We start from the raw sequence: 22,724 nt of genomic DNA on the forward strand, positions 1-22,724 counted from the left end.
TGCGAAACTGGCTTTTATTCCTTTTCCATACATCTGGTGGTTACATTTTATCTAAAACCTAGACACTGGGTTCTGTACAGGCTGACTCCATACCCTACCTGTGGGTTGACCCAGAAAATTAAAAAAAAAAAACAGCAAAACACTGTGTTGACACCATCCTCCTACCCTCTGTCGCAGCCTCCCTGGCATGGAGGTGACTTGGGAGTCCTGAATTGTTTATGCAGTCTGGAAGCTGAGTCCCCTGATGGAGGCTTGACCTGACAAATGTCACATCCCTGGGTTAAAAGGCATCTCTGTTCCTCTGAAGACTCTTGGCTTCTATTTTATGCGAAGTAGGAACAGAGAGTGCAAACTGATAGCTGTAGCAGAAAGTAAAGCTCAGACCAGTCGCCTCCAAAATGCGCTGAATACTTATACAAAGCACAAGACCTCAGAGCTGGCTGCGTGTTCCTCTCCTCCCCTCATGAGAAGGGGTTGTCTCGGGTTCCTGTTATATGCTGTGGTATAGCGGCATGTTTTAAAGCATGTAAGTATAATTTATTATAATGGACAGCATTAAAATAGAATATTAGTTTTCCCTAGAATGTAATTATATAAAAAGTAGGTAATATGTAGCCCAAAGGCTGAATCTGGCCCCCAGTGTGTTTCCTCCAGCCCTAAGGAAGTGGGGTTATTTGTGTGAGCAGGAACCCAAATGCCATCACACAGCTCTTCTGCTCCATGGAAGCCTGGAAGGGCGGCTCGATCAGCTCTGAGCCTGTCTGGCGGAGTCTCCTCCCCACTGTAAGAGCTGTCCTCTGGGAAGTGCCCTCTGTCCTCAGCAACCTGACTCTGAGGGCCTCTAGTACAAGTAACGCTCTCAGTTGTGTGGTGTGGAGGTGTTCTGCATCCTCTCTCGGCAGCGGGATGACCATCTCCTTGAAGGCAGGGCTGTGTCTTTGTTACTCCCTCATGGACCCTTGCTGGGTGCTGGGCATCTGGAAGGCACCAAGACATTTAAAGAAGAAGCAGAGCATCCTGGGATTGGAAAGGACCTTAAATGAAGTGAGCCAGTTCACCCCATCCAGGTTCTGAATTCCTTCTGCAACAGTCTTAGCAAGCGGCCACTCAGAACCTCCAGATGTGGGGAATTTGCTCTTTCCATGTCAGCCCATTTGTCTTTGGACCACTGCTTCTGATGCTGATTCTTTTTATCCTGCACCTCTGTGTAGCTGTTTTGTGACTGCTTGCTTTATCTTCCCAAGCGATTGATGCTCCATAAGAATGAGAATCAATTCTTACTGATTTTCCCTCAATGCTAGACAGATAGGCAGGTATTTGAGCCTGTTGGTCATTGCAATGAAACCCCTCATTAGAACATGAAGGAGTGGCAGGCAGATCTGAAAATCAGATGATTCAGATTGGAGTGACACTGCCATGTTCCTTTGAGAAGCCTTTGGGGTCTGAGCCATGCAGTGGTGTGTGCGCTGGCATCGGTGCAGCTTGTTCCTACCCTCCTCATTCCTGATCTTCGCTCTTGCTGTCACAGTTGGCCTGCCTCTCCTGATCCATCACTGGTTTCTGGTTTGCCTCTTCTCAGCAGATGTGGGCTGGGAATCTCAATAGCCACTCCTATTAGAATGTGTCTCAGATGTGTGCAGGTGGCACCAAGTACAGATTTTTAAGAGCTTTGAGATGAGCAGCCTGTTGGGACTTGGAGGAATGGACGTGTGACCTCCATTGTGGCTGTTTCAAGGCTTTGGAGGGTTTTGACTGCATTCCGGATGCTTGAGGGCATCAAATTTAAGTGATTTCTAGATACATGAGGGTTTGATGAAATCTTTTGAAGTAATGTACTTTTATTACTTTCAAGTCTATGCAGTAATGCTATAAGGTATTTCTGAGGAGGAGTCCTGCTGGATGTATTTTGATGAGTAGTTAGGGCATGCTTGTCCCTAGTACCATGCATTTCCATAAAGTTAATGTTCTAATGCTCTCTTTTTTCTAAAGTAGTTTATGTAATATATTTGTTACTAACTTTACTTAGTAAGGCTTATAAACATAAACTTAGACTCAATAGAAACCAAATTCATAGAAACCTAAAATCATGAATCAGAAGAATTTGGGGATTTTTAAAAAATAAAATTACAGTGCCAGAAGAGCTCCAAACAGAGCCTTTGCAGCAAAGATGATGACATGAATAGGCATGTTGACACCAATAGAAAAAGAAGACTTTTTTAGAAAACAGTGGTTTCTTAATTAGCCTCATAAGAAATAATGACTACAGGATTCTCGTCCCTGGGACTGTTTAGACCAAGGCCCATGACCACAGAGCTGCCCAGAAGGAACCTGGATGCGATGAGCGTAAGGGGGCCCCTGCTGAGAACAGCTAATGGGCCAGTGGGGTTGGGCAGCAGCCAGGTTCTTTCCCAGGAAGGCATTAAGGCTTAAACCACATAATGATAGTCTACCCACTGAGGAAGTCACCAAGCCTGGACTTGCTGGGTTGTTTTATTTACTTGAAGAAATTTCTTCAGCTCTAAATGTACAAAGATAGCACAGTTCATTATACCGTGCCTTCCCTTCCTACCCCCAACCTTGTAGTTGTTGAGAAAAATACTCTGGAATTTAGTCTATTCCTAGTCAGGGAGCAAAGGACCAAATGTGGGCCTCAAGTTATGAAGGTGAAAACACTCTGAAGAGTTCACAGCCCTCAAAAGAACTCACTTCCCTTGTGATAAGGACATAGCCATGAGAATGGAGACCCAAGGCAGTGCTTGTCCTCAGTACTATTGTTGAGGGGCCTCGGCTTTGCCGAGGATTGTGATGGAGTGGGAAATGGAAGCTGGGGCCAAGGTGACTTACTGCACACAACATGAGGGGGCTGGATTTGAAGAACAAAGCTCAGTGAAAAGCGCATGCCACCTTGCCCTTCAGGTGCAATACTGACTGAGCAGCTCCTCAGTGACAGATGCTGTTTCCGGTGTGTCAGATAAAACAACATATCTGCCACCAGGTGGCTTATCTTCTAGTCGAGGGCAACAAAGGAATATAGGCTCATGATAAAAGATGTGAAGAAAATAAAACAGGGTGATGTGAGAGTGACCAAGCGGCTCCTTTAGATGCAGTAGTCAGGAAGGCATTTCCCATGAGGGGAGATTTCTCAGCGCTAAAGCATAGGAAAAGCCCGTTCCCGTGGCTACTGGTTAGGGACTAGCCAATGAGAAGAGTCTGAATCACGAACAAGCTTTAGTATTGTTAACAATGCATGGTCACATAACTAAAGAAAGGCAGATGGTTAGAAAACACTGGACAGGAGGGAGAGTGACAGGAGAGGAGGTCACAGAGCTACACAGAGGCCAGGAGAGAAAGCTTGCAGGAGTGGATTCTATCCTGAGGGTGATGCAGACCTATTGGAGCGTTCAGGGTGCAGTGGTCACTCTGGTTGCAATTTGGAGAATGGACTTCAGGGGGACAAGGCCGGAAGTACTTAGGAGGCTCTCACAGTGGTCTAGGGTGGAGAGAAAGATGGAGAGGTGGGTGGAGTCAGGACAGCTGTTGAAGGAAGCTCTGTCGGCACTGGCGGATGGATTTCTTGTGGGCATGGGGTGAGAGAAGTGCAGGGTGACTCCCCCTTGCCACTCAGTGAATAGCAGGGCCTTGTACTGAGGTGGAGACTGTGGAGGGAACAGGCTGGGAGTGGTGGGTGGGACGGAGTGAGCATGAGTGAAAATCAAGCGTTCTCTTTTGGCCACACTGAATTTGAGGTGCCTATCAGCATCTGAGTGGAGATGTCAGGGATCAGGTGGGTGTGCAACCAACTGGCCCAGGAGTTTGGTCAGGCCTGGAGAGCAACAGTTAGCATTGAGTCATAGATGGAATTAAAAACCAAGAGATTGGATGAACTCACCTAGAGAGAGTGTGTGGAAAGAGAAGAGGGCGTAGGAGTGAACTATGAGGCCTTCCCTTGCCTAGCGGTTGAGTGCCCAAAAGGAGCCAGCAAAGGATTGGCCACTCAGGCAGGGGACTGGTTGGCCACAATGGGAGGAAATTGTTTCTGGAGGGAGCATTTTATTATGTCATGTGCTGTTGAGAGTGGAGCTAAAATGGACACAGAGAAGTAACCACTGGATTTGACAACATGGAGGCCATTGGTAACCTTGACAAGAGTAATTTAATTTGTGTGATAGTGATAGAGGCCCTATCAGATTGGGTTGAGGAGTCAATGGGAAGTGAGGAAGTAGAGCCGGGAAGTACGGTAACTCTTTTGAGAAGTTTTCCTGTAAAGGGGAGCTGAGAACAACTGAGGCGCTGGCTGGAAAGAGATGTGGAACAGTTTATTAGGGAAGAAAGACAGAGGAGAAAGGGCAAGAGGGTAGAGGTGTTTGGGTGATTTTGGAGAAATGACGTGGGGTGAGTGGTGGTTTTACACTGTTCCCTGTGGAGTACACAATGCTCCAAGTTCCCTGTAGAGTCAACAATGTCCCTAATACTTTGATGTGAGCAGATGCCTCTAGGAGACCCTAGGTCTTCCTCAGGCTGCAAATGGAGAACCCAGAGCTGATTCTCCACAACCATGATGATGGAGGTGAGGGTCGTGGATTAACTGGTCATTAATTGATTCATTCATTCAAGGAGCAAACTTTGCTGAGCCCACTCCATGCCAAGTGCAGTTCCAGGCCCTGCAGACACAGTGCAAATAAGCCCCTCTCCCCTTGAAAGTGTCACTCTCCGTGGGGGCAGGCCCACAGGCCAAGGTGGGGTTGCTGTTTCTTAGATGCATGATTTGAACCCATTTCCGGAAGGCAGTTGGTGTATGAGTTTCTTGAGGAGGAGGTTCTTTAAAGGAAATGGGGTTGGGAAAGGAGACTGTGGGTGAAGGGTTGCAGCAGCAGCATCTGGGGGTGTGAGGTGGTGGGGAAAGCTGCCCTGGAGACCCGCCACAGTCCCAGGGTTGGGTGCGCTGCGCTTGGGAGGCTTGGGAATCTCTCTGGGTGAGTGACCTGTGACTCTGTGGAGGAGGGCCCCCGCTGTGTGTGGCTCCTCACAGATGCTGTGCCCTGGGCCCAGCGAGTGTGGGCTTTAAGGCCCCAGGCAGCCTTCCCTGCTCAGTTTTAAGAACTGGACTTGGTTCAGATTCCTGCTCACCCGGGCTAGCTGTTGTGACCATGGGCAAGTCGTTCAACCCGCTGTGCCTGCATCCTCACCAGAAAAGTGAGGATTGTGCTTATTCCTCCCTCACAATGTTCTAGGCTGGATAAAGTGAAGTAACCAACTCAGCAGCTACTACCTTAGATGTTGGGAGACTATAAGTGTGAGCTCTGGGGCCAAAGGCCCTGGGTTCGAATTCTGGTTCTATTTTAGCTGTGTGATCTTGGGCAGGGTAGCCTCTGCCTCAGTTTCCTGATCTGTGCGATGTGGATAATTCTAATACCTGCCTTCTGAGGCTTCAATGAGGGAATCTGTGTAATTGCTGAGAAGAGAACCTGGGCCGAAGCAAGTGCTGGGAGCTAGCTGTGGTTAGGAGGACCACGCCTGCGGGCACACACGGCCATGTGGCAGCGACATGATGGTTTTATCTCTTCTGCACAGTTCCGCCTGGTGGTGAAGACAGCCCTGAAGCTGCTTCTCGTCTTTGTGGAGTACTCGGAGTCAAATGCACCTCTTCTGATTCAGGCTGTCTCTGCTGTCGACACAAAAAGAGGTGAGTGGTCCCCACCCACTTATTTCATCAAGGAAAAAAGTGTCTAATGTGGGAAGACTTCCACTTTTTACATGTTGAAAACAGAATTAAGAATGAACGGAATTCCCTTCGTGTGGACTTCTCCCTGCAGGAAACGTTTTTTAGGATAGTAAGTATACAAAGGTTGAGCATGGAACGGGGTTTGATAGTCAAAGAAAAGCACCCGTGGGCTCACTCAGGACAGATCTGACCCTGAGCTTAGCTTTACACTCTATCCCCAGCCCCCACCACTACACATACAGAACCAGCTCCTTCTCCCCTTTCCCATCTTGTTGGGCTGCCCTGGTTCCTTCCTCCCATCCCCTCACGCATGCTTTATTGGCTCTGACCCTGAGATGTTCCTTGCAACTTCCCCCTTCCTCCCTCCATCCCATGTCCTACCTTACTAGGGGCCCTTGCCTTCTGGAAGTGCTACCTCACCTCTGCTATTGGAGGATTCTTCTAAAACACACATTTGCTCACATCATTCTCTATCTAATACTTAACAGTGGCTTCCCAGTGCCCACAGGATTAGGTCCAAACCCTTCGCCATACAGCCCCTGTCCACCTGCCACCCCCACCTCCCACCTGGCCTGCACTACATCCTCCCTACTGAGTTAGATGGTCACATGCTCTCAAAGCTCCCCCCACCACCGTATGTCCCTTTTCTCTGTCGTCGTTATTGCCCATCTCTCATGAATGTGCACTCTGCTCCAGAGCAGGGTCTTTCTCTTGTGTTGATGTGCCATCACCTCACTGGCCTGCAGCGGGCAGGCTTGCCATGAACACTTGATGAAGAATGAGCTTTGGATTTGGCTTAGTGTGTAACACGCTGTGGCCCCTAGAATATTGTGAGTCCTGAAGCTAAAATGCTAGGGGTTCTTTGTTTTGTTTTGTCCTTTTTAAAAAATGTTTGGTTTGCTCCCCAGTAGGACAATATTATTATTATTATTATTATTATTATTATTATTATTATTATTATTATTATTGTCATCCCCACAAAGGCTCAGGAAAAAGAACATAACATTTTTTTATGATTATGACAGTAATAGTCTAGAAAATTTGGAAAAACCAATATAAAGAAGACAATGGAAAAATCACCTCTAATCTCACAGACAGGGATAATTGTTGTTAACTAGTTGGTGTAGTTCCTTATGGTTTCTTTTGTGTGTGTGTGTGTGTGTGTGTATGTATGTATGTGTGCCTGCACACTTATGCACAAATCAGCTGAGATACAACTGTCAAAAAGAAACAAGGGGCCTAAATAGCCCTCTTTGATGCAAACCATTTGTGTCTCTGACTCAGCATTGCTCAGAGACCCACCTTTTAGTGCTGAATCCAAAGGCAAAAGAAAGTAGCTCACTAGTTTCTTTGAAAGTTTGAATATAAGTTAATGAAAGCCATCCAGGACCATAAACTGTGCTCCCGTACCTTTCCATGAACGCACAGGCAGACGTCAGCCCCAGGCATGGTGGATTACAGGCAACTGCAGGCCTGTGTAGGGGTGTGTGACAGAGACAAACCTTGGTGCACAGTCAGGGGCTGTGAGTCTGGAAGGTGGGTCCCGGACCAGGGCAGGTCTGTGCATTTCTTTCTACCACAGCATGTTGCCATCTGGTGCCAGATTTGAAATACTTTATGGCCAAGAGCAGACCATGGGGCCAGCTGAGAATCATTAATGAAGACTGCCAATGGCTCAGAAAACAGGGCTCTTGTTTCCCAGGTCAGTTAATGAGGTTTAGGGCCAAAGGTGGGTGTTAGGGAAGACAGCAAGGCATATTCTTTTTTTCATCCTTGAAGGAGTCATACTCCATACCCTAACTCTGGGGATTACTTTAGGACAATTAATGGACTCTTCATTTTCCTGCCCTAAATTTCAGGTAACACATGGGACCTTGTCATGGGGACTGTGTTAGAGGGGACAGCTTTCTCATGACCTTGGGGTTCTCCTTTGGCTTCGTTGACTTGGGAGCTCAGAGTTTCTTTCCTTGGACTTCATGTTTCATGTGGGCATAGAGGAGTGATCCTGAGATGAACCCAGGCTTGACACCCCTCATCCAAGACTCCATCTACCAGCCCAGCCAGAGGCTCTCTGCTGTACTGCATCTCTTCCTCCAAGATGAAATGATGGCCATCTTTTCCCAATTTGTTAAAAAAAAAAAAAAAAGCAGCTAATGGATTGTTTTCTCAACTTCATGATTTTTGCCTGTAAAATTCTTAAATTTTAGCTATCATCTGTCTGCTACTGAGTACTAGCAGCCTAAAAAAAAAGGAGCAGAATAATGGAAAAAACTCAGACATAGCTTATCACACGTGGTTCAATAGCGTGTTTCTCTAAAGACATGTGTGGTCTTGGCCATGATTTTATAATGCATACATAATACCTCATCCTATTTTACTGCTAGTAAAATTGTTCTTGAGTCCTGTGATGGAATTAAACATGTAAATATGTCACGGTGTTCTGCAGAGAGCAACATGACTTCCAGGTGGGTTTTTACCTAGCAGGTTTAGAAGCAGGCCTCCAATTCCCTCTCAACTGGTGAGAGAGTAGACAGAGATGCCAGAGGTGACTGAGGGCCAACCGAACATGTCCATTTGTTCACAAGTTAATGAATAAACTATAAATTCTCCTCAAAGTGGCTTTAGATTCATTCCTCTGGGGGATAGGGTGGAGAATGGGCATGTTCAAGTATAGACTGTTTGTTTTTTTAATAGAAAGGAATTCTTTTAAATGATAAAAACTATCAGATTTAAAGAATCAGCAAAGAAAATCAATAAACAGCTATGGGTCCTCAAAATTGACCACCACCACGGCAAATGAAGTTGTCCCAGAAAAAATTTCTCTGGCTGCTTTATAAACATCATGCATGCCGCACGTGGGTTAACCAGAAGGATTCATTCTGTGAGCGTGGACAATTTGCTCTTAAGCCAAGAGTGGGCCAGTTAGAAATCAAGGATAAAAGCTGAGGGGTCTAAGTCTATCATAGGGACTAATACATATTTATGAATGAAATTTAAAATGCTTCCATTGATCTAAGCAATTGGCACTTTTGCTCAGGGACTGGAATGAAAAGGTAGATTCCAGTTAGTCTCTGGGGCATGGCACAGTGTCACACCTGTCTGCTCAGACAGTTGGGTCATCTTTTTTTTTTTTAATTTAATTTTATTTCTTTCTTTTTCCCCAAAGCCCCAGTAGATAGTTGTATGTCATAGTTGCACATCCTTCTAGTTGCTGTATGTGGGACACGGCCTCAGCATGGCCGGAGAAGCGGTGCGTCGGTGCGCGCCCAGGATCCGAACCCGTGCTGCCAGCAGCAGAGCACGCGCACTTAACCACCAAGCCATGGGGCCGGCCTGGTCATCTTTTGCTTACGTCTTCAAGTCCCTTTCCCTTTCTAGTGGACAGGGCCTGGCAGAAAGAGAGAAAGGCAGTAAGCGCTTAGGGAAGCCCGTGAGAGAGTCTGGCTTTGTCATTTTGCCATCATCAGAGGCTCTCTTTTTGAGATCATCTCTGTGGTGGTTGACAGGCAACTAGCTGAGAACCCTCTGCTCCCTGGGCAGGGTGCCCCTCCCTCTGTCTCTATGGGCTTGCCTCTCAGACCGAGAGTAGGGCAAGTGGCCAGCCTGGGTAACTTATTTTGAAATTTCAGTCATAAATCTTGAATCCCACTAATTTGGTTCAGTGCTGCTTTTTAAGAAGTTCCATTTTCAATTTGAACGTGAGGTGATGAGATATGACATAATTCTTAAACATGTGTATCACACATGATTAACGGGAAAAAAATCCATCCTTTCAAGCAATCCTGTCTCTTGACTTCTGCTCGAAGATATATTGATCTGTGAAGAATGCACAAAGCATGGTGGAAGTTACAGATTGACAGAACTCAAGCTCTGTTTCCATTATTATTTATAGCAAAATTATATATGTTAGGTGTGTTTATCAATCATGTTGAAAGATGTGGAACATGCTGCGAACTTCTGTTCGAGTGTTAGACCAACTCATGCACAAGACTAAATATCATATTTTCTTTTGGGCTTAATACATGTACCAAGGGAGAAAGTAAGAAGGAGAAAGTATTGAGCAATTTATTCTGTGCTTATTCTGGGTTAAGAGAGCCACTGCAGCTTGGTGGGAAGAAAGGGTTGGCCTGGGAGCCTATGTAGAAGGTCTGTGAGTAAGCATGGGTGTCACCACCACCAGCAACTGCCATTCCAGTTACAGCTACTGATATTTGAGTGGCAGCCATGTAACAGACTCCATGCTAAGCATTTTTCATATAAAACTCATTTATTTGACAAATATTTAAGAATCAATGATGTGCTTTCAAACATCAGGGAAAAAACAATCTCTCACGGAGCCTACACTCACTCCAGTGTTTGGGGGCTGAGGGAGGAGGATAGAATTGGAGAGAGACAGATGATAGTGGTTAAGTAAATTATTGTCTCCTAATGTACTCCATCAGTGCTAAGGGAAAGAGACAGAGTGCTTTATCTCAATGACACCTCACAGTAATCCTCTAAGGTTGATACCATCACTCCAATTTAGACGTATCTCCTGAGCCTGTGTTCATTCCACTACTTTGGGGCTCAGTTTCTTTCTCTGTTATGTGAAGGGATAAGATGATATGGTTTATGACTCTAATACAGGACCACCCCCTACCTATACACACACATGCACACGCACACAACACTGTATGGAGCAAGCAAAGGTGGTGGTGAGATGAACTGGACCACTTAGTTCTGACAGGTGGCAGCTCCTGGGAAAGTCGCAACTGCTGGTGCAACCGTCGACCTGCTGGAGCCCTGCCAAGGCTATTGTGTTGAACCAAAATGTTTCCTCCCCTTCACCTTCATTCTTCTAAATATTTCCCATTTTCTGGCACAAAACAATCAAAGGAGAGTGAACATTCATCCCAATAGTGTATGAATATATGCAAGTTTCTAGACTTGAAATCCTTAAATGGTAATAAGGGAATCGGATATCACAGTTGAAGAACATATTTTTCAATTAAAGTAAGCCAGTGTTTGGGTGTTTTCATTAGAAAGGATAAAATGGTGCACAGATGTGTGTGTCTGTGAGAGACAGAGGAGATATAATCTGGCTACTTCCTTCTCTCCAGGGTGCTGCCCTTCCTTCCCCAGGCCCTGTTTGGTATCTTTGACTCCAAAGTAAGCAACCAAAAAGCAGTTCTTGGCCCACTAGCACCCTTAGAAATTCTTAGCTTCAGTGCTTTCTCTCCTGCGCAGCCTTCGCTTTAACCACAGCTGGGTAACCCAGTAGAACATGGATTTTATACTGAGGTTGGGTGCTGAGCGTGAACGATAGAAGTTGCCCTTGTTATAAACACAAGCAGAGCCACTTGGAGCGCTTAAACTGCACGTGGACCTACTGACACTGATTGACTGTCTTGAGGGCGGAAATGGTTACTTTGCTGGGATTTGAAGGATAGATGTGGGCTCCAAAATAGTTTGATGATAAATATCAGCAAGAAGATAATTCAGCAGTTAGCAGGCGAAGGGTCGTCTTTTGTGTTCTGAGTTAGAAAGGGTTATAGAAGCTCACCCATTTCTGACCAACTGGGCAACTTGGCCAAAGGAAAAGGCCTTCTGTTCCCTTGCTGGGAGAGCCAACGGATCTTTACATCAAACTACATCTGTGTCTTTCACATTGTATAATAGATGCCTGTTCCTTTCTTAAATTCCCTTGTCTTCTCTCCTTTTCTTATGTGTTCCTCTACCCCTCTAGTTCTTCTATAATTGCTCCAGCTTAACCCACTTCATGCCCTCTTGGAGATATCCCTTCACTACTCAGCAGACATTTTACTGAGCACCTAGTACCAGTCAGGTACTGTGCTAAGAGCAGGGATAAGACAGATACCATCGCTGCCCTTGAGGATCTTTTCTTCTCAAGGCCAGAAAATCAGCTCTGACATAATCCATTCAAGAACCAGCATTTGGAAGCCACTGGTTTAGGTTATTTTAGAATTTACTTTTATTAGTAAAATTAAGCATCCCTTTGAGATCTTTATAGAGAAAGCAGGAAAGAGCTTTATCTTCCATACCACCATGCCAAGGGCAAGGCAATACTTCACTTCAAATATTTATCTCAGGCATAGGAAATTGGGTCAGGGTGCCGTGTCCTCTTTGTGGCCTTGGCTTTGGCTTGTCGGTCCTGAATGTGAAGGGTTTTCCTGCCCTCTCTTGGAGTCAGGGGATAACCACCCATGAGCCTATACCTGCAGAGCCCCATTTAGGAGCCACCTCTTGCACCAAGCCTTCCATGACCATCCCCACTGCAAGAGAACCCCCTTGCTGAGTGACAGGCTTAGCTAAGTGCTTTTGCCTTTTAAGAGCATTTATGCTATGCTGACATGGGTTCTTATGCTAATACCTAACTGCTCCATTAGATATAAACCTCTTGAGGGCAGCATCCTACTAGACTCAGGTCCTTGTACCTGGTTGATGCTTGAACTGGCTGAAACAGTATTTGTGCCTTGATTGAGTAGAGATAATATACTTCTGTTCTTGAAATGTTTGCTAGATGAACGTTTCGCTGTTATTTCTTGGAGTCTACTGCTAGGATGGATGTCAAGATCTCCCTCATCCCCTTTCTTTTCAGATCAGAGCATAGCATACTGACAGACATACAGAGAGTACTTACCAAGAGTTTCCATACTCAGAGAGTGAAGTGCATGACCTAAAAATCTGCACATAAATGGATTTTTAATAATTACATGTTTAATATGAAGGGAACGTCAAGCAAATACATAGGCATCCTGACACTAAAGAGTATACGTTTTCAAGTGGACAAGGATGACGTGGTATATTGTCCAGTAATTAGAAGCATGTTTAAATCCACTTTACACTGCCACCATTGGGTGATAAGTGTTTGGATAAACTGTGATGTGAGTTGGATAAGGAGTGTTGAATTACTGTTTCTAATGATTTTTACTTTACTCATAGGAGTCAAGCCTTGGTCAAATATCATGGAAATCCTGGAGGAAAAAGATGGGGTCGACACAGAGCTGCTGGTTTATGCAATGACTTTAGTTAACAAGGTTGGTTGATGTTTGTTATGGGTTGAATTGTGTCCCCCCAAAAGATATGTTGAAGTCCTAACCCCTTGTACCTGTGAATGTGACTTTATTTGAAAATAGTCTTTGCAGATGTAGTCAAGTTAAGATGAGATCATTAGGGTGGGTCATAATCTAATATGACTGGTGTCGTCAAAGAAGAGGAAAAGAGACACACATAGAGGAAGAGGCAGAGATTACAGTGATGCATCTACAAGCCAAGGAATGCCAAGGATTGCCAGCAGCCAATCCAGGATGAGACAAGGAAGGATCCTCCCTTAGAGCCTTCAGAGAGAGCATGGCCCTGCCAACACCTTGATATTAGACTTCTAGTCTCAAGCTGTGAGAGAACAGATTTCTGTTGTTGTAAGCCAGTTTGTGATACTTTGTTATAGTAGCCCTAGGGAACTAATAAAATGTGAAAATCTAAAATTTGCCCTCTGAATAAGAGCCACATCATGTGGACCCCCATCATGGTGGCGGGAACCACGGTTGCAGTGTGCTTCTTCACAGGAGAAATCCCTTTACACCCACGCATGGTGTGTGTGTACGTGTGCTGGTGCACATACGCGTGCAGGCCTGTGAGTGTCTGCGTGCTTTCTGTGCTTTGATCTTTTTCTAATAAAATAAGAAAGGAGACAGTGAGAATTTTATGACTACTTTTCCTATCAAGATGTCCCCTTAAAAACATTTTTCCTTAAGAATACCAGTTAGCAAGTTTTACTCTAAAAGAAGAGTTCACAGTCAGGAAGAAATGAAGGTGCTCTTGTTCCACTGAATATTGAATTCTGGCTGTTGTGGGTGAGATAAGGATTCCTGGGGGCAAGTCCCATCCTACTTTTATGATGGTGACTACATCTTTGTGTTCCCATTTCTCCCATCACATCCCTCCTTCGTCACTCGCTCACAGGGCAGTGGCAGTCTTCAGTGTCCATGGCCAGAGGCACTGCTCTGGCAATGGGTTCTATGCTGACCTGGGACAGCCCGCTCTCAGGACTAGAGTTCCTCCATTCTGGTGCCTCAGTCCCTTCCTCAGTAGTTGAGGGAGGGTGGGGTGGTTACCTCCTGTAGATTACTCTGCCCTAGAGCCCAGGCACCACATCAAACACCCCGTGGGCCTGCCTTTGTATCCTCTAGGCTGTTGGGCCCAGGCCTACAGTACCAACTGCAGTGATCGCTAGTTCTTCAGAGAAGACCCAGAGTCTCTTCCTGAAATGTAACTGGAGAAACATTTCTCCTGATGAACTGGGGATAAACTGGTAGAAAGCAGTATAATTATGAGAAGTAACTTCTACTAGATATTAAAATGTGCAAACTCTAAGAATTAAAACAATATGGTCTTGGCTCTTTCCTCTGCGGACAGATGATTGGAGCAGAGGGCCTCTGAGCAGACTCCAGTGCTCAGAACAACTTACCCTGTGATCGAAATCAATGGGGATGCATTAGTTTCATTCATGATTGGGAGATGTTTTGCTAAGTGGAAAGGGACAAAAACATACTTTGACTGCAAACCAACGCAGATTCTGGATAGATTAAAATGTTGGATGTAACACATCAAACTGTAGAAAAATGAGAAGAAACTAGAGGTGAAGACTAATTGGTTTCTGGTTGTTGAAGGTTATTTTAATAATAAAACCAGTCAAAAAGATTCCAAAGGAAAGGACTGAAATATTTCACTGCATAAAACTATAAAAAGTGTTATTTGTAAAATGAAAACCACAAATAAAAGATAAAGGCAAGTGACAAATTGGGAAATTGCAAAATATAGGGCAGAAAATGATACTACCCTAAATATATTAGAACCCAGTTGAAAAATGAACAACATTAAACCTACCAAGATTAAAAGAAATATCTAGTAAAACAGCAAGACATTTTGCCCGGGTCCCGTTGGCAATGATTGCTTTTTAATGAAATGCCATTTGTTGATGAGGACACAGGCAATTCTACAGTTCTGGTGCAGAATGGGCACCACTTTTCTGTAGAATAATGCTGAGAGTTCTGTTTTTATTTTCAAAGCTATTTGTGAGTTTATTTTACCATGCAATTTTAAAGCAATTTTCTGTTGGTTTATTAAGATTAAGGTCATCTATTTCCTGTCATTTTCAGTCACTGACGTTGTTTTGGAAAACACTGAATTCAGCAAAAATAGAATTTTCACTCTTGCACAGTGTTTTCCGTTGTAATGCTGTCCGTCTTATTGGTAGAGGTGGTGCTTGGCTGATCTAATGATCCCAGAAGCATCCGCGTGGCGTGGGCATCAGCTGTCAATCACTGGCAAGGACCCAGCTCCTGTCACACTCTCCTTGGCATCATATGGCATTTAATGTCCAGGAATTCCTTACTTACTCTTTCTCTTCTGGCAGTCCTGTCTCATCTTTTGGTAGTTCTGGCCCACGAGAAGTCCAGGAAGGTCCTGAAGACGTTCCTCCAGATGTCATCCTTTCCTTAAAAAGGTCACTGACCGCCCGCACCCACACTGGGTTTTTCTTATGTTAAATTTTAGTCGTGATTATTGCCTCAGTGAGTAAAATCTTTTGAGATCCCAAAGAAAATAATAAATTGAAATGTTAATATGGGCCTGGAAAAAATTCAGACTCTGAAATCTGGGGAATTGCTTTTCTAACTTGCAACAAAATAAAAGATGGCCTAATAATACAGAATTCAAAAAATTAACATTTTTAGGACAAAACAACGGTACTAAGTTTTAGCCTGCTCATGATTCTGAGACTGAAGTCTGCTCCTTTTGTTAAACAGGGATATTATAATAGGGGGTTTCCAAGATACAGACTGATCCTCCCATTCTTCTCCCTACCTCTGACCCCATGTCGTCACAAGACATGAAGGAGCGTCAGAAACTAACCATTTCTCACCCTGTAAGACGAAGTCATATAATGCCCTGTCTTGGTCCAGCTGACATCCGCTCAGTGGGAATCGCCCACACAGGGGCACTCAGATATTGACCACCTTGTAGAACAGGATGAGGCAGATGGGAGGATGAGTAACAGGAGGCGTTACTGTGCGGCTGGCTTGGAGCACTGGAAAAGGAGGGCCCCAGGGACCCCGGGGGAGGGAAGATGCTCCAGTAGAGCCGGGGATAAGGAACCTGGATGGGATTCATGCTGAGTATTTGCCTCTGTTTTTACATTGTATTTTATTGTTTTTTTAATGACCATATAGTAAAATCTACTTTTTTCTTTTGGTATTTAGCTGTATAAATTTTAACACATATATAGTTATGGATAATCTTCACAATTAGGATATAGAACAGTTCCATCTCCCCAAAAATCTCCCTCATGTTATCTTTTTATAGTGACATCCTGATCCCCTGTTCATACCTCTGACAAGCACTGATTTATTCTCTATCAGTGTAGCTTTGTCATTTCAAAAATGTCAAATGGGATCATACAGGATGTAACCCTTGGAAGCTGGCTTCCCTCACTCAGCATAATGCCTTTGAGATTCATCTATGTTGTTGCATGTATTGACTGTTCACTCCTTTCTGCTGTGGTGTAGTATTCCATTGCATAGATACACCACAACTTGTTTATCTGTTCACTCATGGAAGGAGATTTGGGTATTTATAGCTTTTGGCTTTCACAAATAATGTTGCTATGAACATTTGTGGCCAGACTTTTGCCACACTGGTTCTATCCTACAAGAAAGATTTGATGGAATCAGTGAAAACTCAGGGAGAGGAAAATAAAATGTCTCTTGGGACAGAGATTTCTCCCTCTGAGAGATGCCCATAAAGATTTATTTATCGCAAGCCCTGGTGAGACAAGGTCTGAGAGAAAACAGGAAGGGGGTCATGAGTGTCATCTGAGGGTGAAAATGTCAACAGACATTTGCTTCTCAGACTTTTCTGGAGCAGCTGCCACCTTTGCCAGAAGTAGGCAACTTAGCGGTGAGGTGTCAGGGTAGAAATGAGAGGACAGGGTCCAGGGAGAGGTGGGAGAGTGGCAAAATGTGCTGAGCATATTAGAGAATCAGCTGAAAAAAGGTGAATGTGTGTTTCTAGGTTGTATAGTCCCCTCCCTGTGCAGGTGGAGAAAGAAGCTGTATTTGTTTGTGGCAGAAGGCCATCTCCCCTGCAGCCACACATGAGAAGTGGTGGTATGTAGGCTTGGCTCAAGTGCAAATTTTCACAGTGGAAATGACAAATGACCTCTTAATACCCTTGGTTCTGGGCCTATTATTGAGCAAGGGCTCCCTGAGTTTATTTGGTTCTATAGACCTAATTGTTTAATATTTAATAGTAATTTCCCCAACCCAAAACGGTTGGACTTGCTAAGGCAATGGGGATTAGGTCTAGGAATTTAACCCCTCTAGAAACTTCTGAGTGAAAGAACCTTAGTTGACTCTCAGCAGGGATAAAAGGGAAGAAGAAGGGAGGGGAACCGAGAGGTGAGGAGACTGCCGGAGGCCTCTCTCTGTGCCTCGTCCTGGCCTCCACACTGTTGTGTAGAAAATTTTAAGTCTAACACGAAATGTCAACTCACCTCCTTTCCTCAAGTGGTGCATTTGGCAGAGTCAGCAGTCGGGGCATCTCCTATCGTGAGCCCTGTCGTGGCCTTGGTGTCGCCATTTTCCTCACCTCATCTTTTAACAAGTTCTAGAGTTTTCACTAAAACCAGAGGATGGACTTGTTCTGATGGCAGGAGTCTTGGAATGGGTGCATACTTTTTCAGTTAGCATCTGGAGCCGGGGCAGTTTGGTAGACTGTTGCCTGTTCATGCCGCGGTGACCCCTTGTCTGGCGCCTGCACACACTGGCATGTGCCTTCACACTTGGCCACTTAGGTTTGAGCACCTACGTGTTACAGCTTCTAACTGGTTCACAACCTCCCATTCTGTGTCCTTGCCGGGGTCCCTGATTAGCTAAACTATCGCATCCCAGTTATTTTTCATTACTTTCTGGTCTCAGCAGCAGTGAGTTGTGTCCAATTTGCTCAGAATGGAAAGGAAAAAGCCATCATTTGGGTTTTGAATAGAGACATTCTTTCCAATATTAATAGCCCCCAAATAGAAGTGTTAGAGAAGTTGGTGCTGTGAAATGATCCTTACGAAAGTGTTGTTGGTCTTTTTTCTTCCGAGGCAAGTCACCATGTTTAGAATAATGTTGAAATATATGTAGGGTTCTTAGAAATGTGAAGGTAGTGAAACAAATAGGGAGTAAGGACCCCTTGTCTGAAATGCCAGGCCAGAGTAATTTGTGCAGAAGGCGTGAGTGCCTGAGGAGAGGAGACCAGAACCGCACGGGTTTTATCCCAGGTCTTCAGCAACTTCCTGTTACTCAGGCAGATCCCTTCCCTCCCTCGTTTATAAGATGAGGAGCTTGTAGTAAATCACCTCAAGGGTCCTTCCAGGTCTGAGCAGAGACCTGGTCTGGGATACCTTCCTTCTTTTAAGAGAGGCAAAATTCAAAGAGAAGTCAGCTTGTTCTTTCTTGGGTTATCTTTCTGCCTCCTGGTTGCTGCTTTGAAATTTCTCGTGTTTTCCCAAGTTTCATAGACCAAGGGGCAGGCCTACCAAATTGAAAGAAAAAGGAGTCATTGTTACAACTCCAGCTGTTGGTAGATTGATTTTGATAGGAGTTTCTAATCACTGAGTATGTTAGTTTTCTATCACCGTGTAACAACTTACCACAAACTTAGCTGCTTAAAACAACAGACTTGTCATCTCCCAGTTTCCATGGGACAGGGTCCAGGTGCCGCCTCGCTGGGTCTTCTGCTCAGAGTCTCACCAGGCTGCTGTCAAGGTGTTGACCAGGGCTGGAGTCTCGTCTGATGCTTGGGATCCTCGTCCAAGCCTCTGTGGTTGTTGGCAGAGCTCACTTCCTTGCAGCTGTAGGACTCATGGTGGCTTGCTGCTTCTTCCAGGCCAGCAGGATAATCTCTCTTCTAGTCTCAGGAAAGGCCTAAGCCTCTTTTAAATGGATCACCTGATTAGGTCAGGCCTACCCAGGATAATCTCCCCTTTGATTAACTCAAAACCCGCTGATTTGGGACCTTATTGACATCTGTAAAAATCTTTTCACCTTTGCCATATAGTGTAACCTAGTCATGAGAGTGTCCTGCCTGCACTCAAGGGGAGAGGATTATACAGCACCTATGTGCCAGGGGTGGGATCTTGGTGTTCTTTCTGCTTACCACACTAAAGAAGTTTTTTCTCAAATGAACTTGTCATCTGTCTTGCTTTGTCCCATATTGTTATAATTGTAGCCACTGGCTACCATGCAAAAAATGCCTTGAGAGCCTTGAGACAGTCCCCTAAGACATGTCTGTGTCCTCTTCTCTCCTTCCAGACGTTGTCAGGATTGCCAGACCAAGACAGCTTCTATGACGTGGTGGACTGCCTGGAGGAGCTGGGCATTGCGGCCGTGTCCCAGCGGCACTTGAACAAAAAAGGGACTGACCTGGACTTAGTGGAGCAGCTGAACATTTATGAGGTAACCAGCCCTGCCGAATCAGAAACTGAGGGTGGGCCCAGCGGTCTGTGTTGTACAAGCTTCCAGGTGATTCTGATGCATACATAAGTGTGGGAACCCTGGATCTAGGAGAAACTCGGTAGTTTGCTTGCTTATTTATCTATTGCTATTTTATCTTAGAGAGCATGCATTCTGTCAGCAGCACTTTCATTCATGGTAAGAGAGACAGACAGACAGACAGAGATCGCGTTTCTTATACTTGAAGGGGTGGAACTTCAGGCAGGGCCGGCTACAGAATTTGTAGGGCCCAGTGCAAAATGAAAATGCAGGAAAAAAGTGCTGTTCAACATACTAAACAACTTTTTACTTTCTTCTGCAGTCTCTCTCACCTCATTATGGTGTTTTTTATTTGCATTTCATGTCATTGTAAAGAAAGAAAAATTAAAATTGAAAAGTATTAGCATGAGTTTTACTGTTCATCTCTACATTGTGCAGTGCCAGTTTAAAATGCAAATATGAATATTTAACCTGTATGCAGAATCAGAAAAATTACCCAATTTGTAGTTTGTAGCTCCTACATGTATTTTGTTCTTACCGGAACAGTGAAAACTCGGTACAAAATGAACTCAGCTATTTTTACTTCACTTCTTGATAATGCGTTCATTCCATCAACACTCTACCTTCAACTTACTGATGAGTAAGGAAGGTTGAAAGGGAAAGAACTGTGGGCTGCCCTCTCTTTTCATTTTTTCTATGTTATTTCAGCATGTGTGGTTGGCTAACATGAGAAAGTAACACAAGTTACAAAGGAGGTGATAGGATCCTTGGGTTGCCATTTCTTTGCGTTCAAAGCAATGGCCTCCAGGCTGTGAGTCATAAGTGTATACTCAGTCATAGGTGTAATACACTTTCACTGTACTCACTTCAAGTCTCACTGAACTCCCACATATCGTGGGTCTACCAGCACTCAGTGCTCACGGGCGCAAGGAAGGGCACACGTGCACATCGCAGCTATTTCCTCTACTCGTGCACATGCTCCATTGTCCCATTGGACTTCACTTATAAAACACAAGTTTAAAGACAGAATTAATAGGAATTTCAAGATGATGAAAACAGAGCATTAAGCCAAGCACAGAGCCCTGCTGAGTGTGAGCATGGAGCCCTGTGCAGTTGCACAGTTCTTATGCCCATGAAGCTGGCCCTGCTTTGGGTTATGCATCATGGCTTTATGGCCTGTTGACTTGAGTTCAAACTGTTCCCTGTGGATTAATTTTATGTCAAATGCTTCTCTGTTCTTAAAGTTACTTATATGATGTATCTATTGTCTGGACTCTACGTGAAGGTTACAGCATATTTCATGAGTAGCAAATTACATTCCTTCTTGCTGATCCTCATCGTCCCGGTTTCCTCCTACAGCCAGTTGGGGGCAGGGTCTGGAGACATGTTTTCTCTTGGGTGGTGTGACTTTGATCAGGAAAGGTTATTCCTTTAGGCCCATGCTTACGCATAAAAATGGAGTGAACAAGGCTCTCCCTGAGGACGTTCCATCAGTGGCATTCCACTTTTTTCCCCCCAAGTTTTTTTCCCTGGATATCAGTCACATACCACAAAATTAACCGTTTTAAGTGTAAAATTCAATGGTTTTTAGCATTTTTCACAAGGCTGTGTATCCATCACCACTATCATACTCCAGAATGTTTTCATCACCCCATACCTATTAGCAGACACTCCTCATTCCACCTTGCCCCACATATCTCATACCCCCAAACCACTAATCTACTCTCTCTGTGTGTGGATTTGCCTTTTCTATACATTTCATATAAATGGAACCATACAACATGTGGTCTTTGTGACTAGCTTTCACTTAACGTGTTTTCAAGGTTTATCCATGTTGTAACATGTATCAGTACTTTGTTCCTTTTTGTGCTAATATTCCATTGTATGGATATACCACATTTTGTGTCTCTGTTCATCAGTTGATGGACATTTGGTTTATTTCCATCTTTTGGCTCTTATGAATAATGCTGCTATGAACATTTTTATATAAGTTTCTGTGTGAACATACGTTTTCATTTCTCTTAGGTATACACCTAGGAGAGAAATTGCTGGTCATATAGAACTCTGTGTTTAGCTATTTGAGGAACTGTTGGACTGTTTTCCAAAGTGGCTGCAGCATTTTGCCTTCCCACCAGCTGTGTAACGAGGGTTCCAATTTCTCTACATCCTCCTCAAGGCTTATTACTGTCCATCTTTTTTTTATTATAGCCATCCCCGTGAGTGCTAAGTGGGACACATTTTGGTTTTTATTTGCATTTCTCTGATGACCTCTGATGTTGAGTACCTTTCCGTGCCTATTGGCCATTTGTATATTTTCTCTGGAGAAATGTCTCTTCAGATCCTTTGCCCATTTTTAAATTGGGTTGTTTTGTTACTGTTGAGTTGTAAGAATTATTTATATACTCTGGATACTAGATCCTTATCAGATATAAATTTTAATGTATTGTTTTCCCATTTTGTGGGTTGTACTGTTTTACTTCTGACCTAACTGATCAGTCTTATTCATAGTGATACATATTTTTAAATCTTTCCTTCTTCTGCTTATAAAAATATGTACTCATTGAAGAATATTTAGAAAATACCAAAATGTATAAGAGAAAAAATCACCCATGATTTTATTACTAACCATGGTTAACATTTTGGTCTGTTTTTCTAGACTTTTTTGTATATGTAGGTGTATATTCTTAACTATGGAGATAATAGTCTATATACAGTGTTGTGTACTGAATCTTTATTAGTAAATGTATTGGAATCATTTTCTTTTCTCATTAAATGTTCTTCAAGAACTTAAATTTATTAGGAACATAATATTCTATCTGTATGCATGTACCGTAATACATATAACCAGTCCTCTGTTTTTTCAGATTTAGATTAGTTCCAAAGTTTTTGCAATTATAAATGCTGTTATGATGAACAGCTTTATTCATAAATTTTTGTGCACAGCTAGAGTCCTAGGAAGGCTATTTCCCAGCTAAATGACTCCATTGTGATCTTCGCTGGGTAGAAGTGGAGAGACTGACATGTAACTCACTATTTCCTAAAAGTTACTGTCATAATACGTCACAAGTTGAGGAACAGAACAGAATTATCTTTGTCTGATCTTATGAGAAATCAGAGGAAACTGAACCAGAGATATTTGCTGTCAGAGCTTAAAGCTTCCCATAGTTGCCCAGCTGGCCAGCTCTTTGTGATCCTGCTCTGGGCATCTTCTCCTCTAGCCAAGCCTCACTTATCCAGTTATCCGCCCAGACTTTTGTTGTTCATTTTCACTGGTATGTGGCATTGGGAAGCCAGTGGGTGGTGAAGGGGTATGTTCTTATGGCTCCTAAAAGATAGGATAAAGTAAGAATACTAAAGATAGAGAGGGAAGAGACCAAAGACAGTTGGCTTGCATAAAAGACAGACTTTAGCCAGTACAGACACCTCCCATTCCTTTCTTCCTTTTTCCCCCGTCAGAACTCCCATCT

The 22,724-nt window shown here is 44.0% G+C and overlaps 1 protein-coding gene across 3 annotated transcripts in view; it reads left to right on the forward strand.

Annotated features, from left to right (window-relative positions):
• The window catches only part of FHOD3 (formin homology 2 domain containing 3), a 457,851-nt gene that overhangs the window by 283,213 nt on the left and 151,914 nt on the right, over positions 1 to 22,724 (forward strand). For all 3 annotated transcript variants that reach the window (XM_058557016.1, XM_058557014.1, XM_058557015.1), the window contains exons 7-9: positions 5,572 to 5,683; positions 12,665 to 12,759; positions 19,078 to 19,221. In XM_058557016.1, the coding sequence (XP_058412999.1) occupies positions 5,572 to 5,683; positions 12,665 to 12,759; positions 19,078 to 19,221 (351 nt within the window). The remainder of the gene's footprint in view (positions 1 to 5,571; positions 5,684 to 12,664; positions 12,760 to 19,077; positions 19,222 to 22,724) is intronic.

Source organism: Diceros bicornis, chromosome 16, assembly GCF_020826845.1.
Source record: "Diceros bicornis minor isolate mBicDic1 chromosome 16, mDicBic1.mat.cur, whole genome shotgun sequence".
NCBI lineage: Eukaryota > Metazoa > Chordata > Mammalia > Perissodactyla > Rhinocerotidae > Diceros > Diceros bicornis.